General features: G+C 35.6%; 2 protein-coding genes across 5 annotated transcripts in view; both read right to left on the minus strand.

Annotated features, from left to right (window-relative positions):
- Window positions 1-3,246, minus strand: part of LOC112867579 (uncharacterized) — a 208,164-nt gene extending 204,918 nt beyond the window's left edge. The window contains exons 1-3 of the mRNA XM_086715140.1: window positions 2,881-3,246; window positions 1,929-1,999; window positions 1,031-1,164 (exon numbers count right to left, since the gene is read on the minus strand). The gene's annotated coding sequence lies outside the window, so the exon portion shown is untranslated. The remainder of the gene's footprint in view (window positions 1-1,030; window positions 1,165-1,928; window positions 2,000-2,880) is intronic.
- Window positions 3,247-16,170: 12,924 nt separating this feature from the next.
- The window catches only part of LOC112867942 (coiled-coil domain-containing protein 7), a 149,122-nt gene continuing 144,571 nt past the window's right edge, over window positions 16,171-20,721 (minus strand). For all 4 annotated transcript variants that reach the window (XM_086714617.1, XM_086714614.1, XM_086714616.1 and 1 more), the window contains 2 exons: window positions 18,630-18,667; window positions 16,171-16,312 (listed from right to left, as the gene is read on the minus strand). In XM_086714617.1, coding sequence (XP_086570743.1) covers window positions 16,306-16,312; window positions 18,630-18,667 — 45 coding nt within the window. In that variant the 3' untranslated portion in view covers window positions 16,171-16,305. The remainder of the gene's footprint in view (window positions 16,313-18,629; window positions 18,668-20,721) is intronic.

Below are 20,721 nucleotides of genomic sequence, written 5' to 3' on the forward strand. Positions count from 1 at the left end.
GCCAGCCGCCCCTCAGCCCCGGCTCCCTCCCGCCAGTCCGTGGAGTGCGCACCGCCTGGCGGCCCTTCCTACCCTCTTCTGTGGGCCTCTCGTCTGCGCTTGGCTCCGGCGACTCCGTTCTGCTAATCCTCTGGCGGGTTTCTGGGTTATTTAGGCAGGTGTAGGTGGAATCTAAGTGATCAGCAGGACGCGCGGTGAGTCCAGCGTCCTCCTACGCCGCCATCTTCCCTCTCCCCTCTGCACAGTTGATTCTTGAACAACATGGGTTTGAACTGCATGGGTCCAGTTATATGCAGATTCATTTTGAGAAATGCAGTACAGTACTGTAAATGTAGTTTATCTTTTATGATTTTCTTAACATTTTTTCTCTAGCTCACTTTATTGTAAGAATACAGTACCTAATACATATAACATTTAAAATATGTGTTAATTGTTACATATTATTGGTAAGGTTCTGGTCAACAGTAGGCTATTAATAGTTAAGTTTGGGGGAAGATAAAAGCTATACACATATTTTTGACTGCACAGGGGATGAGCACCCCATCTCTGCATTATTCAAGGGTCACCTGTCTATTGAAAATCCCCAAGACTAAAACCTGTGGAATATGAGCAATGAGTTTAGTAAAAGCTACAGGATGTAAAATCAATACACAGTTTCTCAAAAAGCTAAAATTAGAATTATCATATGATCCAGATATTACACTCCTACCAAAAATATTTGAAAACAGAGACTTAAACAGCTACTGTACACCATGTTCATTGAAGCATTATTCACAATAGCCAAAAGATGGAAGCAACCCAAATGTTTATCAGCAGGTACATGGATAAACAAAAGGTGATATATCCATGCAATGAAATATTATTCAGCCATAAAAAAGGAATAAAGTTCTGATACATGCTATAATATGAAGTTTGAAAACATTATGCTAAGTGAAATAGGCCAAACACAAAAGGACAAATATTATATGATTCCACTTATATGAAATATAATAGGCATGTTCATACAGATAGAAAGTAAATTAGAGGCTACCTGGGGCTCAACAGAGGCAGGAATGGGAGTTATTGCTTAGTGAGTTTCTTTTTGTGGTGATGAAAAGTTGTGGAAATCGATGTAGCAATGGTTGCACAACATCACGAATGTCATTAATGCCACTGAATTGTACACTTAAAGATAATTAATATGGCAAATTTTATGTTATGTATGTTTTACCACAATAAAAAAATTTAGCAGATTGATTAAACTCAGGCCAACAACTGGTTAAAATTTGTAATAAAATTTTATTATTTTATTATTGAAAAAAGAAAACATCATGATCATGAGAATATTTATCTCAGATAACCTGGTAACATAGGTGAAACAGTAGAGATACTCTCATCTCAAAGCACAATAGAAGAGTAACTCTCCTGCCTGCCACATCACAACCATTTAATTTTGTTTTGAAAGTTCAAGCTAATCCAGTAAGATATGGGTCAATTATTAAAGTTATATATGTTGGTTAGGAATAACAAATTTATCATTGTTTTAAAATATATAAAATATATTATATAAAACACCTAAAGAATCTGGCTAAAATATTAATTATTTATACCACAAATCATCTTTTTCTCTGCTATCCCTTGATGAATTTTTGACCTGATATTTTATGTTAAAAATTCGTAATGCCAAATACTGTTATTTGGTTGAGGCAAAGCTATCAGTTCTCTTTTACATAGATCTTAGTTGAAATAAACTCTTTGGGTAATATAATGTTAACTCACCAAATTAATTTTTACAGATTGGTCAATTTATTTATGTATTATGTGATGACTCTCCAAGGAGTTATTTCTATATTTAATAATGTTCTATATTTAAAAATGTCCCTCCATTTATTTATAATTATATCATGGGAAACACAATAAAAAACTCACGAAACAGAAAATCTTTTTACCTTGAAATTCTCATTTCTTGGTAAGTTTGTTTTTCAGTCTTACTTTATAATTTCTCTTCTACAACAGCAACCTTAGTAATAAAAGTTATAATAAGTGATTTCAAATTATATATCTTGGAACTCTGATTACCATCTTCCAGAGCAACAATTTTTACTCATATCTACAATGTTATTGCAGCAATGTTTTACTTTTATATCCTGAATGTAAACATAAAAAACATGAGAACATTAATGGATCTGAAAGGCATTTGAGAACATGTGTGTGGAGGGAACCCAAACTATATTGTGATTCTCATCATAAATAATTCCAAATAAATCATGTTAATAATGATCATGATTCTAGTTTAGTTTTCTATTTTAGTCTGATTCAATCTCTACACTAACTCAACTGGCTTATGAAATTATTTTTAAGGCCACTCTAATAATTTCTATGATAAAAATATACTGTAAATAAATTCATATTGAATATATATAAATAACCCTTTTTATCATTTCTACCCAGGATTTTTGCTCTAAGATTTTCCTAATCAAATACTGTTTTAACAAAAGCAAGTCTAATAATGTTCTAGGGCTTGTTTAAGGTATATAAAATCATTTCAAAACAACTATGCTTTCACAATTACCTTATTGTATAAAAATATTTTTTCTAGATGAAACTGAAATGAAAATTTCCCTGTCTCAGTTAGGAATTGTATATCTTTTATCATTTTAACTCTAAGCCACAACTTCTTTATCGACACACCTTAGAATTTTTTGTTAAAATATTACTATGATTCTCAAATATTAAACATCCTAAATATAAAACAGATTGGGTTAAAAAGGCATACTTTTTATTCCCTTTAAATAAGAACATATTAATGAGTTTTAATTAACATTTACTTAAAATATTAAAGAAGTCTAGCAATTCAAAGTAAACAGCTTTCAAATCATTGTACCTTTCAAATCATCTTACCTTTGAGATGTCACTACCCATCGGCTTCCTTTTAGTCACAGGGGGTTAAATGAATGATTCTGTCACTGTTTCCTTCCCTTGAAGTGATGTACTGACAGACAGTAAATCTTCTATCTCTTTGATAGTAATCTTGTTAATGATTTATCATGGGTCTTTAATGGAGGTATATGGGATAGGTCTTTATCAGCTGAAACTTCATTTGAACTCCTTACAAAGTCTGACCCATCTTGAGAATTTAGGATCTGTGAAAGATCTGAAATAGCAGAGCTAGCTCTTTTCTTCTCTGAGCTTTAGAATTACAAAACATCTGGTATTAGATAATGTGAAGAACATTTTTTATTTGTAATTGAAGAATCATTTTCATAATCTATATGAATATTAAATAAGCAATCCTAATAATTAATTAATGGTAATGCAAATATGAAGTCGCTGCTAGATAGCTAGTTGAAGGTAATATATTTTCTGGGATTTAAAACAGAAGTTACACTTAAAATACTTAACATAAGAGCTATTCGAGGTCATAACAGGCCACAGAACAAAAAATATTTGGTCAAAGTTAAGCACAAGACATTTTGGAGGATGCCCTTAAGTACATTTATTTCAAAGTTGTTTTTCCACAATTTCATTTCAGAATGAAAATAAAAATAAAAATTTCTCTATAGCAGTTTTAATATTAAAAGATCACTGTCTTCCACAAGAGTCAATTTCCAAGCTCTGAGTTAGTTTTCTTCCAGGTAATAATCATTTATTCTTCACCATTTGGCAGGATCAGCTTATTAAGATTCCAGAACTAGGGTAACCATATGCCATCGTTTGCCTGTACAGTCTCAGTTTATGCCTGCCCTAGCTTTCCAGGTTAGATGATAATTTCAATGGTCAAACTACCTGTGTTCTATAGAATTTAACATAGCTTTTCTATCCCTACCAAATACAACAGAGTTTGATGGCTCTTCATTTTATACAGCTATTACTCCAGTTAATATGATTTGCCTAAGATGGATTGCAATGTCTAAAAATAATTTACATTTTAGTCACACAGATGCAAAACTTTACAATGTTAACTATTGCTGCCCATCTTAATCTGTTCACTTAGGATGAATTTCAAACACCAGAGTTTGGATTATAAAAAAGACAGGTATGGAGGACAATTCTGAGACCAAAACGGTAAGATAATTAATGATTAAAAAGAAATATAATAGAGGCGCCTGGGTGGCTCAGTCAGTTAAGCATCTGACTTCGGCTCAGGTCATGATCTCATGGTCTGTGAGTTCGAGCTCCGCATCGGGCTCTGTGCTGACAGCTCAGAGCCTGGAGCCTGCTTCGGATTCTGTGTCTCCCTCTCTCTCTCTGACCCTCCCCCATTCATGCTGTCTCTCTCTGTCTCAAAAATAAATAAACATTAAAAATTTTTTTTAAAGAAATATAATCTGACAAACAGATTTTTGTGTTATTTTTTAAATTTTTTTTGTGAGTGTGTTATAAAATGAATTCCAATATTGAAGTAAAGAGAATAGGTGGCTGCCTGTCCTAAATTAAGGGTGATATCTCAAACTCAAACATGATTTAATACTTTTATTAGGTATTGCATTTTAAATGACTGGTTAGAAAATAGTCTAACACTCTTCTGGAAACTATTTTTGAAGATATGTCCTATAGGACTGTTGTCATTAGGCCACTGAAGCATAACAATTGTTCAAGCACATGATATAAATTGATGTTTTACAAACATACTGAAGCTATACACAAATCACTACTCCTGTCACTAATATTACCACACAGCTATAAGCAGAAAGCAAAATATTTTTAAAGATTTTGAAATGTTTATTAGGGGATATCATTAGTCACTTGATTCTACACAGATAAATGATCCTATTATAACAATAGAGACAAAGTGTGGCAATCTCAAGAACAAGGCCTTAAATACAATACAAAGAATATAATACAAAGTTTATTTATAACCATACTTCCACATACAAGCATTCCCCACTTATACTGGCTCCCAAAATCATAAAGAACTATTGAATAACACCATAATAATTCTGCTGAGGGGAAACAAGAATGAAAAATACTATAAAGGCATGTAAGCAGTACTGTGTTCAAGCTCACATCAGCCAAACAGATAGCTCTAAGAAGTGGAGACAGGCATACCTTCAAGCCCTGATGTTTGTTTGGATTATAAAAGAAAAGAAGAGGAAAGGGAAGAAGAAGAGGAGGAGGAGGAGGGGAAAAGAAGAGGAGAAGAAAGGAGGAAGAGGATAGATAGTCTATGGAAGGCAGCCTATATTCACATAGAATATAATAATGATTTGCCCTATCCCTGTTCTTTGGTAAATTATCAAAAAAATATATATTATGTCTTGCTAATTTTGCATAATTAAGATTTTTTCTAGTTATTATCACTCCATGATAAAACACTACAATATAATAGTATATGTATGAGCATGTATTTCAACAGATATGATGTAAGCAGGTTGACAGTATTCTGCATTACAGTCTTCAACATTACTGAAGTAATATAAAGAATAAAACTCTTGGGGCACCTGGGTGGCTCAGTCAGTTGAACGTCTGACTCTTGATTTTGGCTTAGGTCACGATCTCACGATTCGTGAGATTGAGCCCCACATCCGGCTCTGCACTGACAGCAGGGAGCCTGCTTCAGGTTCTGTCTCTCTCTTTGCCCCTTCCCTGCTTTCCCTCTCTCTTTCTCTCTCTCAAAATAAATAAACATTTAAAGAAAAGAATAAATCTCCTCTTGCTTGCTAAAACATCTGTTAATTCTGAAGATCTGAGCATTGCATCCTTTTCTCACCAAGCAAATAGATGTATAAAATCATAATCTGTTATGCATGTCATCATAGACACCCTTTTAACACACTGTCATCCAGGCAAAATTAAAGATTTCCATTGAATTACTGCCCAAGTAAGATATTTTGTCTGTTTCTGTTCCAAGTCCTTCTTTTTTTCAGCTTTCCTTATTAACTCCATCCATTTTCTAAACTGTCAACACAATCCCCAAGGCATTTCCCTCCTTCCTTAGGAAAAAAAAAATTCTCTTGTAAGTATTGATATATACACTGAACTTTTAATTATCAATGGAAATATAGAGGAGGATGCATTTGATATTTTTATCTTCAATAACAGAAGATGTGGAATGCATTCCTATATCCAAGGAAAACAAAAGATCTAGGATTCAAAGTATGTAGTACAATCTTAAATGATTCTAAAAATTAACTTTATAGGAAAATTTCAATATAGCAAATGTAAAATTAACATTCAAAAATTATCAAATTTTTATAAAAAATTATAATTATCATTGGTCAAATTCTTCATTGTAATTAGGTTCAGCTAGAAGGAACTAGAAAGGAACTCAAAAATTAGAAAAGATTCAGTAAAAACAAATAATTAAATACCTGGAAAAATTAAATGTTAAAATACTAGAATTATTTCACCTGGAGAAAATAAGGCTGGTGGACTACTTAGAAATAGTTAGTAAATGCGTAAATATACCTTACACTGAAAATGTTGACTAGCTACAAATAACAACTATTGTTAATACTGAAATAATTAAAAATAGGACTTAAACTATAAAATAAGGAAATTATATGAAACAAAAAAGGGAAACTATTCTAACACTAGAAAAAACAAATGGTTGGCTAATAAGGATGATAAACATATTTTCTTTTGCATGGCCCTGGTAGATATTTCCCTTTCCCTAGTTGGTAACTTGGCAGAGATTCTCAAAATCTTTCACTGATACCTATAATGTTGGACGGTGAACTCCCTCCAGATGCTCTTTTATTGACATGTCTACTTTCCCTTCCTCAGGGAGTTTCATAGTTACAGAATCATCTATTTTTCTCTGCACCCCTCTCAACTTCTCTATAAATATATAAACTAGAATGTGAATAGGATCCTTTCCCTAGAGTACTCTTATCTGTCAAGTTATCTCTAGCCCAAACATTCCTTGTGAAAAATGAGTTTGGAATATTGCATGTATTCTGCTTCTACTCTGCTTGTAAAGTTTTTTTTTTCTGATAAATACTATTATATTGTAAAAACATACATTGTGTACTAAGTTGTATATGACTTATCTGGATATTATAGCTTTTGAAAACAGAAATAGTTTGATTGGGCCACCACTGAGGTGGGAAATAAACTCACTGGAAGCCTTACATCAAACTGTTGAGTTAGAATGGCCAATATCTCAGTGGCCATATTATATATAGTCACTAAAGCCTCAGAGAGGAAAATTACTTTGCCAAACTAGAATGGCTAGAGCCCACATAGCCACAGAGATATGAGACACCATAACCTTGAAGTAGGTAGGACAGCCACATAGTCCATAGACTACTGAAGCCCAGAAATGGGGGAAGATTTCTTAGAAATCCTGGAGCCAATTTGCTATAAAAGAAAAATCTGGAGCAATAAACTTAGAAGTAGGTGGCTACAGCACCTTCTTTACTAAGGTAAAATCAAAGAGGCTAGGTCAACAAAGCCAATACTGAAAGTTAACAGGCCAATACTAAAGCCTGAAAGGGACTTACAAAAATTGGATGGATAAGCTACTTTGTTGTTGGCCTCTCTTGAAACTGAAGGGAGAAAAACTATCGGGCTGATACAAAATTTGGAATGAACAGTTAACACATATAGGACAAACTGAGATGGTGCCCTGACCTTTCTGGCTCTCCAGAGAGTGAGTCTCAAGCATTCCTAAACTGGCTATATACTGAATCTTACATGTTGTGTAGAAAGGAATTAACATAGCAGGGCTGAGACTTTTATCCTTAAATAGGCCTATTTATAAGATTGGCTCATGGCTGGCATCTAGGAAGTTGCCAGGGTTCCCACTATTCCCAGTACTGATAAGAGTGGCTTACTGTGCCCAAACTGTACAAAACAATGTGCTTTATCCTGAACACCTGCTTTCCTTCTGGGAGTATGTATTTCTAGTATATTGTAGGCACAGGGTATCTATATGGCAAGCTACCAGTAAAAAAAACCTGGGTACTGAGTCTCTAATGAGCTTACCTGGTAGACAACATTTCATGTGTCACAATTTGTTGCTGGAGTAATTAAGCATGTCCTATGTGACTCCACTAAGAGAGGACTTTTGGATGCTTATACCTGGTATCTTCCAAACTTTGCCCCATATACCTTTTATACATACATATTTATATATATTTAAATATAATATTCAAATATTATATTTTATATATAAACATATTTGTTATATATAAATAATATATTAAAATATATATAGATAATTTATTGTCAAGTTAGCTAACATACAGTGTATACAGTGTGCTCTTGGCTTCGTGATTCATCACTTACATAAAACATCCAGTGCTCATCCCAACAAGTACCCTCCTCAATGCCCATCACCCACTTACCCCACTCCCCTTCCCAACCCCATTCCTTTCCATCCTCAGTTTGTTGTCTGCATTTAAAAGCCCCATATACTTTTCACCTTTGATGATTTTGCTTTGTATCCTTTTGCTATAATATCATGATAATGACTATCTGCTGAGCCATGTAAGTCCCCCTAGTAAATCACTGTACCTAGGGATGGTCTTGTAGACCCCCAACACAGTTGGTATTAGGAGTGGTATTCACTAGAATGGCCTGCAGATGCACTAAAATACGAAGAAAGCATTGTTTGGGAAAAGAAATTATGAAAGGTTGGGATGGAATATGATTAATTTTAGGTGGCTATGAAGTCATCTATGGTATGAAGTAGCAGCTGAGAGGTAAAAGTTTACCTGCAGAATTTGAAAATAATACATCCAACTCCAGGAGAATTGGCTTGCTGGACCCCCTGGCTACTTTTCTGGTGAAATTAAGGGAAAAGATGCAGCCTGGGTGAAGTCTTTGGTGTTTGTTCTCTCCACCAAGTGGGAGGATAAAGGGCCTAAACATACCCAAAGGTGGGCTTTGGATATGCCAAGGGCTGTAAAAACCAATTTGTAGTCACTTTTTCCTTCAGATGGAAGAGAAAAAGTTTAAATCAGCTCCTAGTGCTGAAGCAAAGCTTTAAAAAGACCAAAGGGGAAAAAAGTGGAGGTGGGGGATAGGGTTGGGGTGGGGGGGTGGTCTCTAGTCTTTTCTTCAACCCAACACTGTTAGTGCTGTAGCATTATGCCCTTCCCCTTGCATTCCAGCTTAGATCTCTAATGTTAGCCCTGTAAATGCTAAATGTATTGCTAGTATACATTTGAAATGAGTAAAAAGGACAATATTTTAAAATGTTTATGTATTTATTTTTGGGAGAGAGAGAGAGTGGGGGAGGGGCAGAGAGAGAGATGGAGGGGGACAGAGAATCCCAAGCAGACTTCGTGCTGTCAGGGCAGAGCCTGATGGGGGGGTGGGGGTGGGGGTGGGGACTCGGACTCATGACCTGAGATCATGTGAGATCATGACCTGAGCTGAAATCAAGAGTTAGATGCTTAACCGAATGAGCCACCCAGATGCCCCCAAAAAGGAGAATATTTTAATGGCTTTGTATTTTGTAACTACTGCATTGGTATATGATAAAAATTGATGTGAAATGCTATATTTTTTAATTTCATAAATGCTAGAAGAATCATCCTGATGAGGGAAATCTGCAAAGAAAATGTACTAATGAAATTCTGTTGCCAAGGGTAGCTTGGAATTTAAATTATTTAGATATTGAATATAGGTTAATATTCCATAATTCATGATTTTTGCCAATTGAAAGCTCTGGAAAAGGAAAGGCAACAGGGGCAAGAGAGGCAATCCCTAAATGAAAATACACTTTTGGAGTTTTAAATGGAAGCTTCTGGTTGCCAATAGGGTCTTGTAAAATCAGACATTTGACTCTTAAAGCATGATAATTTTCTGACCTGATGTGCATATTTTTGAGTGAGTCAGTTTGGGTTGTAAGACTGACAAGGAAGGTTTGGTAATGCCTTGATTGCCATTTGGACTTGTAATAGGGCTCTCTGTCTCTATAGCATCTCAGCTTTGCTACTAATAAAAATAAAAATTAATTAAAGAAAAAAAGCTAGGGGCGCCTGGGTGGCGCAGTCGGTTAAGCGTCCGACTTCAGCCAGGTCACGATCTCGCGGTCCGTGAGTTCGAGCCCCGCGTCGGGCTCTGGGCTGATGGCTCAGAGCCTGGAGCCTGTTTCCGATTCTGTGTCTCCCTCTCTCTCTGCCCCTCCCCCGTTCATGCTCTGTCTCTCTCTGTCCCAAAAATAAATAAACGTTGAAAAAAAAATTTAAAAAAAAAGAAAAAAAGCTAATTTGAAGATCCTGATTGCCTGGACCTGAAACCTGATACTGTCTGCTATAGGCTGTTCCAGCCTCAGCATGGGTTGTTCTAAAGAATGAAAAGCATACATGGGCTTAATCAGACTCTGGGACACTTACAGATTTAGGACACCTGTCTTTTGAGTTCCTAAACTCTCAAAACATCATGTATGTAGACTGGACCATCTGGATCACATACAAATATCCACAGAAAAGAGCTTGTTCTCTGATGAAACCATCTTAAATTCAGCTGCTTATCTACTCTGTGTACAGAGACTAACTGCCTCCCTTACTTTCCCTGCTGAAAGTTGCAAGTTGGGAGAGGTACATCTCAAAGGACTGTGGCCACTGCATGCTCTTAATAGATCAAACTGTCACCTCCCTCTATCAATGTTGATTATTGTGTTTGACTTGCTAGATTAGTTGCAGTTTGCAACAATGGACTGATACTCTGACTCCACTTCTCTCACCTGTCTCCTCACCTGTGGTATACACACCTTAGTAAGTTGGTTTGACTATTGAAACAGTTGTTAACACCGAGGGATTGATTGTTTTTTCTAGGCTGCTCACTGGATAAGTGATCAGAACATCAGAGATGGGAGGTTATAGCAAATCCATTTTGAAATTTTTGAAAATTCAGAATTTGCCCTAATTTCCAAACATGTTGTATCTTTCTGGTTAGCACACATAAAAATGCTTTTCTGAAAAAATGCTTTTGTCCTTCTTGAATACAACTCTCCTTATCAAAAAATATGGATGAAAGTAGAACATGATTTGGGGAAAAATGTAAAGTTTTGATTACTAAATGAAAACACTGATTTTTGTAACACCTGACAAAAAACAAAACCCCAGCATCTTAGGAGGCACTAGAGAGGGGGAGGGTACTAATAACCTTTGTTTTTCAGAACTATTCCAGAAGTTTTCCCCTCTTTCTGAAGGAAAATGCCCCGTGCTACCTTTCCACAGTGCTGAGAGCACTCTGAATTCAAACTGACTGCTGAGACCTAAGATCACACTTGACAGTGCTGATTATGAGATAGCAGGGGGTGGCCCAAATTCTGCACTTCCCATGCAGAACAGCTTCAAGTGTCATCTACACCTTCTAGGTAGATTAACTGGTGTCATTCACAAGAAAGAGTGTTTGGAACGGACTGCTTTTGAGCAGTCCTTTTAAAACAGAAGGACTCAACTAAATCAATCCTAAGGTGGGAAGCCACCTGGGAGCCCTGTTCACCTCTACTGCCTAAACTAATGTACGTGCATTTGGGGTGCTCTAACAATTATCAAGTCTTTGTTTCCAGAGGTACCATGTGTCTGGGATTTTATATTTCTTGTATGAGTGCCCTGACTGTCATGATAAAGTCTCAGTCCCAGAAAGCCTTCTTTCTTTCTGTCAGCTTCAACTTACTGGCCAGAGTTGGACAGTTCCTGAATTAGTGCTATAGGTAAGGTGAAGAAAAGATCAATATAGAAAATGCCACTTGGCATTCTAAGATGGGATTTGTTTTACTAACAGAGGCCAGGACTCCTAAAGGTTATAACTGAGACTAATAATACAGGCTAGTCTCACCCTAGAGGATGGGAACTCACTGATAACAATTTTACTGTAAAAATGTGTTGGCCACAGGGGTGTACTGCACAAAAAAAAGAGTGAGCCCAGCAGGATTAAGACTACTTAGAATTACCTGATTTCAAGGTTGAGTCTTGGCCAGCGTTTAGGAACTTGGATTTGGTGAGGGTTCCTACAATTCCAAGAACTGATAAGAGTGGCTCACTGTGTCAGACCTGTTTGTACAAATATTGTGATTCATGAGAATACCTGCTTTCCTTCTGATAGCCTGGAATTTTAGTAACTGGCAGGTGGAGGGTGCTACATGATTAGCCTCAATAAAAACCCTGGGCACCGAGTCTCTAATGAGCTTGACATTTCATATGTATTGCCATAATTCATTGCTAAAAGAATTAGGAGCATCCTGTGTGACTCTGCTGGAAGAGGCCTCTTGGAAGTTTGCACCTGGTTTATTCCAGATTTTCTCTCATGAAACTTTTTCCTTTACTGATTTTGCTTTGCAACCTTTTGCTATAACAAATTATAGCCATGATAATGACTCTAGATTGAGTCCTATGAGTTCTGCCCCTGATGGGAATGCCCCTGACACACAGGGCTACTATTTTTGTACTGTATATTACAAACAATTTTGCTGCTTCTCTTAGATTATATAACTGACATGGAAGTTCTGAAATACTAAACCGAGAATAGATACACAGCCATGCTGTTTGGATAACTACCCTCTTGGTCAAGTACCTGAACTTGGGATGAACTGTGCAAACCTACCATTCAATAATATTCCATATAAAAAAAGTAAGCATAAATTACTCTCAAAACAAAATTTGACGCATGCAGGGATGCTATGGAATGCCAATATGTCTGGTTAAAAAAACATTGGGTACCATAGTTGACTATTGAAGCTTCAACAATGAAAAAAACAACTGTACCCCCTACTCAAGTCTTTGTCATTACACCAGCTACTGAATACATTGCCACCACTACAGATACATGTTGTAGCAAAACATGCAACATACCTTTACTATTCCTTCTTGGGAATATTTGAATTCCTGACATACATTTTTAATAGCTGGAATAAAACTAGCACAATGCTAACTGGTAGCAATTTCAAGACATTCTATTACATAGAGGACAGTGGCCCAACACTAAAGAAGTACTGCTTGTTTTCTAGGCATATCTGATTAAAGATAATTTTAAATGAAAACACAAGCCAGGTCCTGTCATTCAAATGAATTTTGGGGAGGGGATCATTATTTGGACAGTACCAAGAAGACAAATTTATTGGCCCTGCAGCCCCCAGCCACAAAGGACTTTCTTCTTTAGGTACTGATCACATCACATTCTACACGTAGTAACTCTTCAAAGTATCTGTATCACAGTAACTAATTTTAAATGGAAGCTCCCACATTAAGAAGTTATGGAAGAGTTTCAGGCATCACAAAAACAAGTTTTAACTTTATATATGCCATATTCTTCAGACTCATGGGATTACAGATACATGACGTAAGCTAACTTTTACTGACCGGAGCTTTTGGCAACAATACTTCAAATTATTTGTCAGCTCCTGGGTCTCTGAACTCAATTACTTCTTCCCACTGCTAAATATCACATGCCTTTGGCCTATTACTGGGCCTTAATGTGGCACATTTTCTCACTTTTCAACCAAACATTCCTATTCCATGATGGATCTTCTCTAAAATCTCATAAGGTGGTACAAGTCTGGGAAAATTCTATTAAAAAGGCAACTGACTTAGCACATTCAATCAAGGGCCAATCCTAGTCCTTAAGACCTTGGCCAAATTAACAAAATATGTCCACACACTCACTAGACACAGAGATACTCCCCTGCTGTTTTAACCAAATCACTGACTTAGACCTCTGCTTACAAGATTTGCCACCAGACAAGAAAATGATTCACTGATCCAACAGCCTCTCTCAAAGATCCTAAAATCTAATGAAGTGCTGCATTTGTCCACCACAATAACGGTAAGTTGTTAAAATCCCATGGAATTGTACATTCTTCAAAACTAGGTGAATTTCAGGCATCGTTCATAGCCACGGAGTACACTCTTAGATTGAATTATACTTTCATTGCTAATGGTCTAGTTGCATGGGTCATTAGGCCACCCAGGACAAAACTATTAAATACACATACTTTCCCTACATTTTCCCTGAGACATTCCCTACACAAGGAAATAGGTAGAACAACTTAAGTAACAAACCCAATCCTTATTTTTTATGTGTACATTGCCCACGAGAAGGAACTAAATCTAAAGGAAAATATCTGAAATGAAAAAGCCAATCAAGAATGTATGACCATCATGTCTACTATGGACTTGGGGCCATCTTCAAATCTATACTGCCATGAAGGAATAAGATGTTTAATAGGGAATTTATCTAGAAGACAGAGAAGCCACTGTTGCCCATCAACCCCATTCTATTTGCCATCTAACTCACTTTCTTTAAAAACAACCTCTGTAGCACTTGTCAATCCAGCTTCCCCTTGTTTACAAGTTATAGGTTGCCATACCCTGTAAGGGCCTCTCTGCAATGGTTGAACTCCACTGCACTTTGGAAATAAAGAGTGAAAGAAAATATTGTTTCAAGATAAATAATATATTCCCCTTCTTTTTTTCACTCTTGCTATGATCTCAGTGGAATGGACAAAGCACACTGTTCATTTAAAAGATGGACATTGTGTTTGCATCATATTCTTCTGCAAGCATCCTCTTTTAACCCTGCAGGTGACTTCTGAGGGAAAATAGTAACTTTGGGGTCCCTGCTGAATTTATCATTGCATAACAATGACAACCTCATCTCTAGGAAGGAATAACAGATCTCAGTTTGTCAGGTGTGAACATACCTGACCTTGGGAAATGGTTGGAGAGGGGATATCAAGGGAGATAATGAATAAATTTCTCTCTTACTGCAGATATTATATAGATATTCCAAAAGGGCCATTTTTGACCATTCAGGAAGTAAAGCTTATAATGACTCTGTGTGTTTGTGTGTGTGTATGTGTGTACACATGTGTGCATGTATGTGTTTATGCATCCATGCTGGTTTTGCACCCAAACCTAACCCACCGTGGACCTTACTGGCATCTTTCTCCCAAGCAATACTGTGGAAATCGTTGTAAGAACCCGGTGTCAGCCAGACCTAATGAAAAGACGTATTAGTAAGACCCCAAGACCAAGAAGCGGACAGAGGAAAGACAAATCTCTGTTAGGGGATGGCCCTGGCGGCTCTCTCCATTCTCCCTTTTGGTTGTTTGGCAGAACTGGCTCACCAGGACTGTTGAATGGAAAAACAACTCTCACTGATACCAGTTATGTTAATATACAAATGCTTACTCCTCCAGGAGTTACCTTTTTCTAACAAGACCATTGCCCTAAGCAGTCCTAAACACTGTAACACGATTGACTAGATGTTCTCTATCCCCTCCCAACTCCTCTATAGTTTTGTAGTGTTATGTGAGGAGGAAATCCCTCTCAGGAGCACTTCCTATGGAGAATTCAATGTGCTTTTCCAGGGAATAATGATAGTTTAGGAGATATTGTACCCCTCACTATTTCTTCATTTGTAAGATTTCCTCTATAAAATCTACCTTACACCTACAATTGGGGCCACTAGTAATATGTTTCTTGCACAACCATTAACTGAGGAAATTATAAAGTCTCCTTTAGAGTTTTTAAAAAGGTAAAAAGGGAGGTAAAAAAAGGTAAAAGGTAAAAAGGTAAAAAAGGTCTCTATTTTTAGTTTATTCTGGTAAAAATTGGAAAGGGGCAAAATATTTATTTCTTAATTAGATAATCTCTTTTCTTGATGCATAATACCTTCCTTGATCACCCAATCTAAATTATCCTCCCTTGTGACTCTATCAGAAAGGGAGTTTTATTATCTTCATTTATTATTCTTTAAAGTTATCTTGTTCATGTATTTCCACTTGTTTATTGCCTCTCTTTCCCACTATAATGTAAACATCACAAGAGAAGAGAGCTTATTTGTGTTATTTATCCGTAAAATCCAATGTTCAAAAGAGTACCTGACATATGAAGGTGACAAAAATATTTGTTGAATGATTAAGTTTAGTGAATAAATGAATGAGTAAATTTAATAGCTACTCATCTAATCTATGAAGGAAAAAATGGACACATATTAATACCCTTTCTCTTTTGTATTTATGTTTTTGTGTGTAATAATAAATTTAATTAGTATTGGGGAAGAAAGTTGTAAAAAAACATTTAGAAAAAAGTTGGATGTGTAACTCTTAAAAATAAAACACCAAGAAATAGTTAACATTTTCATATCCAAAAAGTGTAAATTTCAATGCCATAAAACATTTAAGAAAAGCTAACACCACATATGATATGAAACATAATTACTAACATCTATTGTGTTGATTAAACATTTGCCATTAACTCATTCTCTAAACCAAAATGAACGGCTCAATGCTGTAAAGTGCAAAAAAAAAATGTACTTTTTATTGTAATCAATACCATATGTCTGTTCAGGTGGGATCTCCTTGCTTCACTCGCATCCACTCTCTGAAGGTTTGGGAGACTTTTCCAAAGAATTTCAGAAATTCTATTAGGATCTAAGAAGTAACCCAAAATGAAGTTTGATGAATAATATTATGTCATGGGCTTAACAGTTTGAATTTTTATTATATTTAGCAATATTCAACCTACAGCTGTTAAGGGAAATACTATAAAACCTATCAAGCTAAAGCAACCTATTTCATGTCCTATCTCCCATTTTCTACTCAGTTTAAACTTAAAAAAAAAATTACTGGTCTTTCCCTGGCACACTGTATAGATTCTAAACACCCTTGTCTTTGCTTCAACTGTTCAGTCCACACATAACACCTTTTCTTCATATTTCCCTGTTAAAATCTAACCCAGCTATCTTTCTTAAATTAAATGCTGTTACTCTCAATACAGCCAGAAACAACTTTTTCTTCTTTTTGGTGCATCTCTTGGTAACTTTTTATTGAAGGCATCTTCTGCATTATAATGTACTTATTTATGTACATGTCTTGTCTGTCTTACTAGAATATTAATGCATTGAGGGCAAAGATGATACAGTTGTCATCTTTGTATTATATATATACAGAATACCTAGCTCAGTGCTTTGCACAGCATGGACACTCAGTCCACATTTCCCTGTTTGAACTAAATTTAATGGAAATAATCTTCCTCATGAAGTTAGGGAATACTGTATGAATTAACATTAATAGGGGAAAAAGCCATTTAAAAGGAATTTTTTGATATTCATTCTATGGCCTTTTTCTGTTCTTAATGTCCTATATTCCCTATCATCCTCAGTCCACTATTCCCCATACAACCCTTCTTTCATTCTTCCACTTCATATTACTCTTAATTGTGACTTATTGGCCAATAAGTCTGGGCTGGCCAGAATAGTAACTCAAAGTAACACTATCATAACCCTTCTTCAAGATTTTTCCAAAAGCTCATACACAGTATCTGAGACTGCCTTTACTATGCCTTCATAGAAAGTAGAAATTCTATTTAAAATGATTTCATTTAAGCCAATATTTCTACATTCTGAGATTCACCAAATGTATAGTCTATCAAATTCAGCAACAGCAACTAAACATTCAATATTAAAAAAAAAACTTACATGAAAAGTTATCACTTCATGTTCTTCAGGGTGACAAATTATTAGCTTTCCAACATTTTCAAATCCTATACTTCACCATGTGTCCACAGAAAAACTACAGTAGTATGCCATACTCTACCATAATCTTAACATAAATATAAGAGTATCATGCTTTATTTGTTTCTATTCCTACAGTTCATAAGCTGGTTAAGTTCCAATTAAAGTTGAAGACAATTATTAATAATTTTTCTTATACCTTATCACATAGTCATAATACTGACCATGTATAATCATAATGTGAAGTAATAAATGACAAGAACTCTACCCATAAGTTTATAAAGCAACAAATAAATGTATAATCTTCTCCTGAGGTATCAAAAAAATACTTTTAAAATTTAGTCACTTCAGACATTAAACTGGACCTTTTCAAAACTTCTGGCCATTAATCATTAAATTTATTACCTAATTCTTGCTAATTCATCTGGGTCTGTAATCTAGAAACATTAAAAATAGTAATGAAGCAGAGAAATGCACACTACTAGATAATACTTTCCTCTTTTCTGTATGGCAGCCAAGGTCAAAATTAATAATTCAAGTCAATGACTGAAAAGAAATATTGACATAGTTTATTCTCATTGAATAGCTACCTAACTTATTGACAGAATTTGCTGTTTCACTAATCTATGTGGTTCAGGATTTCTGTTTCTTGACTGGTTTGTGAATAGGTCTGTGAATCATAACATATTAATCAAACAGACTCACTCACTAGTGAAAACTGTAAGATTAATTGGATACATCAACCAACTCAATTATTTATGTGCATGCAATAATGAATGATTAAGCAAAAATGAAATGCAAAAAAAAATTTTAAGTGAGTTGTTTCATGTACAGAGGTCATGATTCTGAATGAGGTAAGTAATCCCACTCATAAGTGTTTTTCCCAAGATAAAAAAAAATGTTTTTACACAAAAAATCATTTTTTTAAAAAGGGTCATGTTCAGTTTCTATATGAAAATTTAATTGTTGTTGGGGAAGGGGCATGAGGGAAAATGGCTTTGTACATCAGATCTGGTCCTTAGTGTACACTTTTCACTTAAAAATTTGTATTTTCACAGTATCCAAAATTGTCAATCTTTGACAACATCTACAGTTTAGACATTAGTTTCAAAGAGTACAATATTGTAAGCAAAGATATAAATCAATGAGTTTTATGATACTGAATTTAGAATGGATATTTTGCCATTTAGGCACATAAACTGGCAAAGATTAAAGAATATTTTTAAATGTTTTACCTTTTGTCAGCTGGGCTTCCATTTGTGAAAATTGAGATCTGTAATAAAGAATACTAAACTTAAATACACTAAATATGCACAGCAAATGTTTACATTAAATTATTCAGAAAAATATCATTCAAAGCAGGTTTTAAAATATGACAATTTGTAAGATTAACGTGTCAAAAAAGCTAAGAAATTACCATAGTTGGCATTGGAAGAAATATTTTAGAAGATGAACTACTACCAAAATTATATTTCTAAATGAAAGCAAAGAGGGCTTTATATTTATAGTAAATAAAAACTATTTAAACATATCCATTACATAATTAAATATATCCATCACATAATTGTTCAATCTTTTTAATATTCTTTTGAAATATTTATACTTCAAATGCCAATAGTATACTAACATGGTGGTACTAACACATAGTATACTAATATGATAGTGCTTTTTTATAATTTAAAAAATTTGTAGGGGTACCAGGATGGCTCAGTTGGTTAAGCAACCAACTCTTAGTTTTGGCTCAAGTCATGATCTCACAGTTCATTCCTGAGATGGAGCCCTGCACTGGGCTCTGTGATGACAGTACAGAGCCTGCTCTCTCTTCCTCTCTTTCTCTGTCCTACTCCCCCCACCCCCCACCAAAATAAACGAATAAACTTTCAAAAAGTAAATAACTTGTAAAAGTATATTGAGAATCCATGCTCAAATCTGGATGGAACTGGAGAGTGTGATGCTAAGTGAAATAAGTCATACAGAGAAAGACAGATACCATATGTTTTCACGCTTATGTGGATCCTGAGAAACTTAGCAGAAATCCATGGGGGAGGGGAAGGAGAAAAAAAAAAGAGGTTAGAGTGTGAGAGAGCCAAAGCATAAGAGACTCTTAAAAACTGAGAACAATCTGAGGGTTGATGGGGGGTGGGAGGGAGGGGAGAGTGGGTGATGGGTATTGAGGAGGGCACCTTTTGGGATGAGCACTGGGTGTTGTATGGAAACCAATTTGACAATAAATTTCATATATTGAAAAAAAAATGAAGTCTAAGACAAAAAAAAAGAAAAAAAAAGAGAATCCATGCTCAAAATATGCTTATCAAGGTGTTTGATCAAAAATGTAGGAATCTAGGACCTCAAGAGTGTGATTTTATTAATAGATTACCTCTTGGGAAGAGAACATGTTTTCCTGTAGCATAATGGGGATACTAGATTTTATCCCAGGCCTGAATTTTACCTAACTCAGTTTCTTTCATACAGAGATTAGCTAGCTTTATCCTTACCCACCTGTGGCAAAGAGTTCTGGTGTTCAACAAACTAATTTTCTTTTCTTAAGGCACATTACTAGTCTACATTTCTAAGTCCCTCCTGCAATTAAAGGTGGTAAATTAATTATGAGAGAAAATGATGTGCACCCCCTTCCAGCCTGGTCAGTGTAAATGACTCATGTCTGGTCTTTCATCTTCTTTTCTAGTAGCTGGATGTCTATGCCCAATATGGCCCAGCAAGCCAATGTAAGATGTCAAAACCTCCATATACCAGGATACCTGAATCAACCTATAGAGCACGACTCCCTAACACAAACACACCTGAACTTCCCAGAAGTATTTACATGAGGAAATAAGTTTCTATTGTATGTGAGTCATTGCCTATATGTGACAAGAGTTGGCCTATATACTAAGTAATATACCACCGTGGGTTTTCATATGGCCTATGTAGATAACTAGACGGAAATAAATGATAATAAAGGCTAACATTCACATAGTCCTTCATGATATACAAAAGCATTTCATAAACATTATCCCATTTTATGCTAACATTCTTATACAGTATTATCATCCTCCAGCAACTAAGAGTTTTATAGAAAAATATGTTTTGGGGCGCCTGGGTGGCTCAGTCGGTTAAGCATCCGACTTCAGCTCAGGTCACGATCTCACGGTCCATGAGTTGGAGCCCTGCATCGGGCTCTGGGCTGATGGCTCAGAGCCTGGAGCCTGCTTCGGATTCTGTGTCTCCCTCTCTCTCTGCCCCTCCCCCGTTCATGCTGTCTCTTTCTGTCTCAAAAATAAATAAACAAAAAAAAATTTTTTTTAAAAAGAAAAATATGTTTATATC

This window comes from Puma concolor, chromosome B4 (assembly GCF_028749965.1).
Source record: "Puma concolor isolate L17-30 chromosome B4, mPumCon1.1.hap2, whole genome shotgun sequence".
Lineage (NCBI taxonomy): Eukaryota > Metazoa > Chordata > Mammalia > Carnivora > Felidae > Puma > Puma concolor.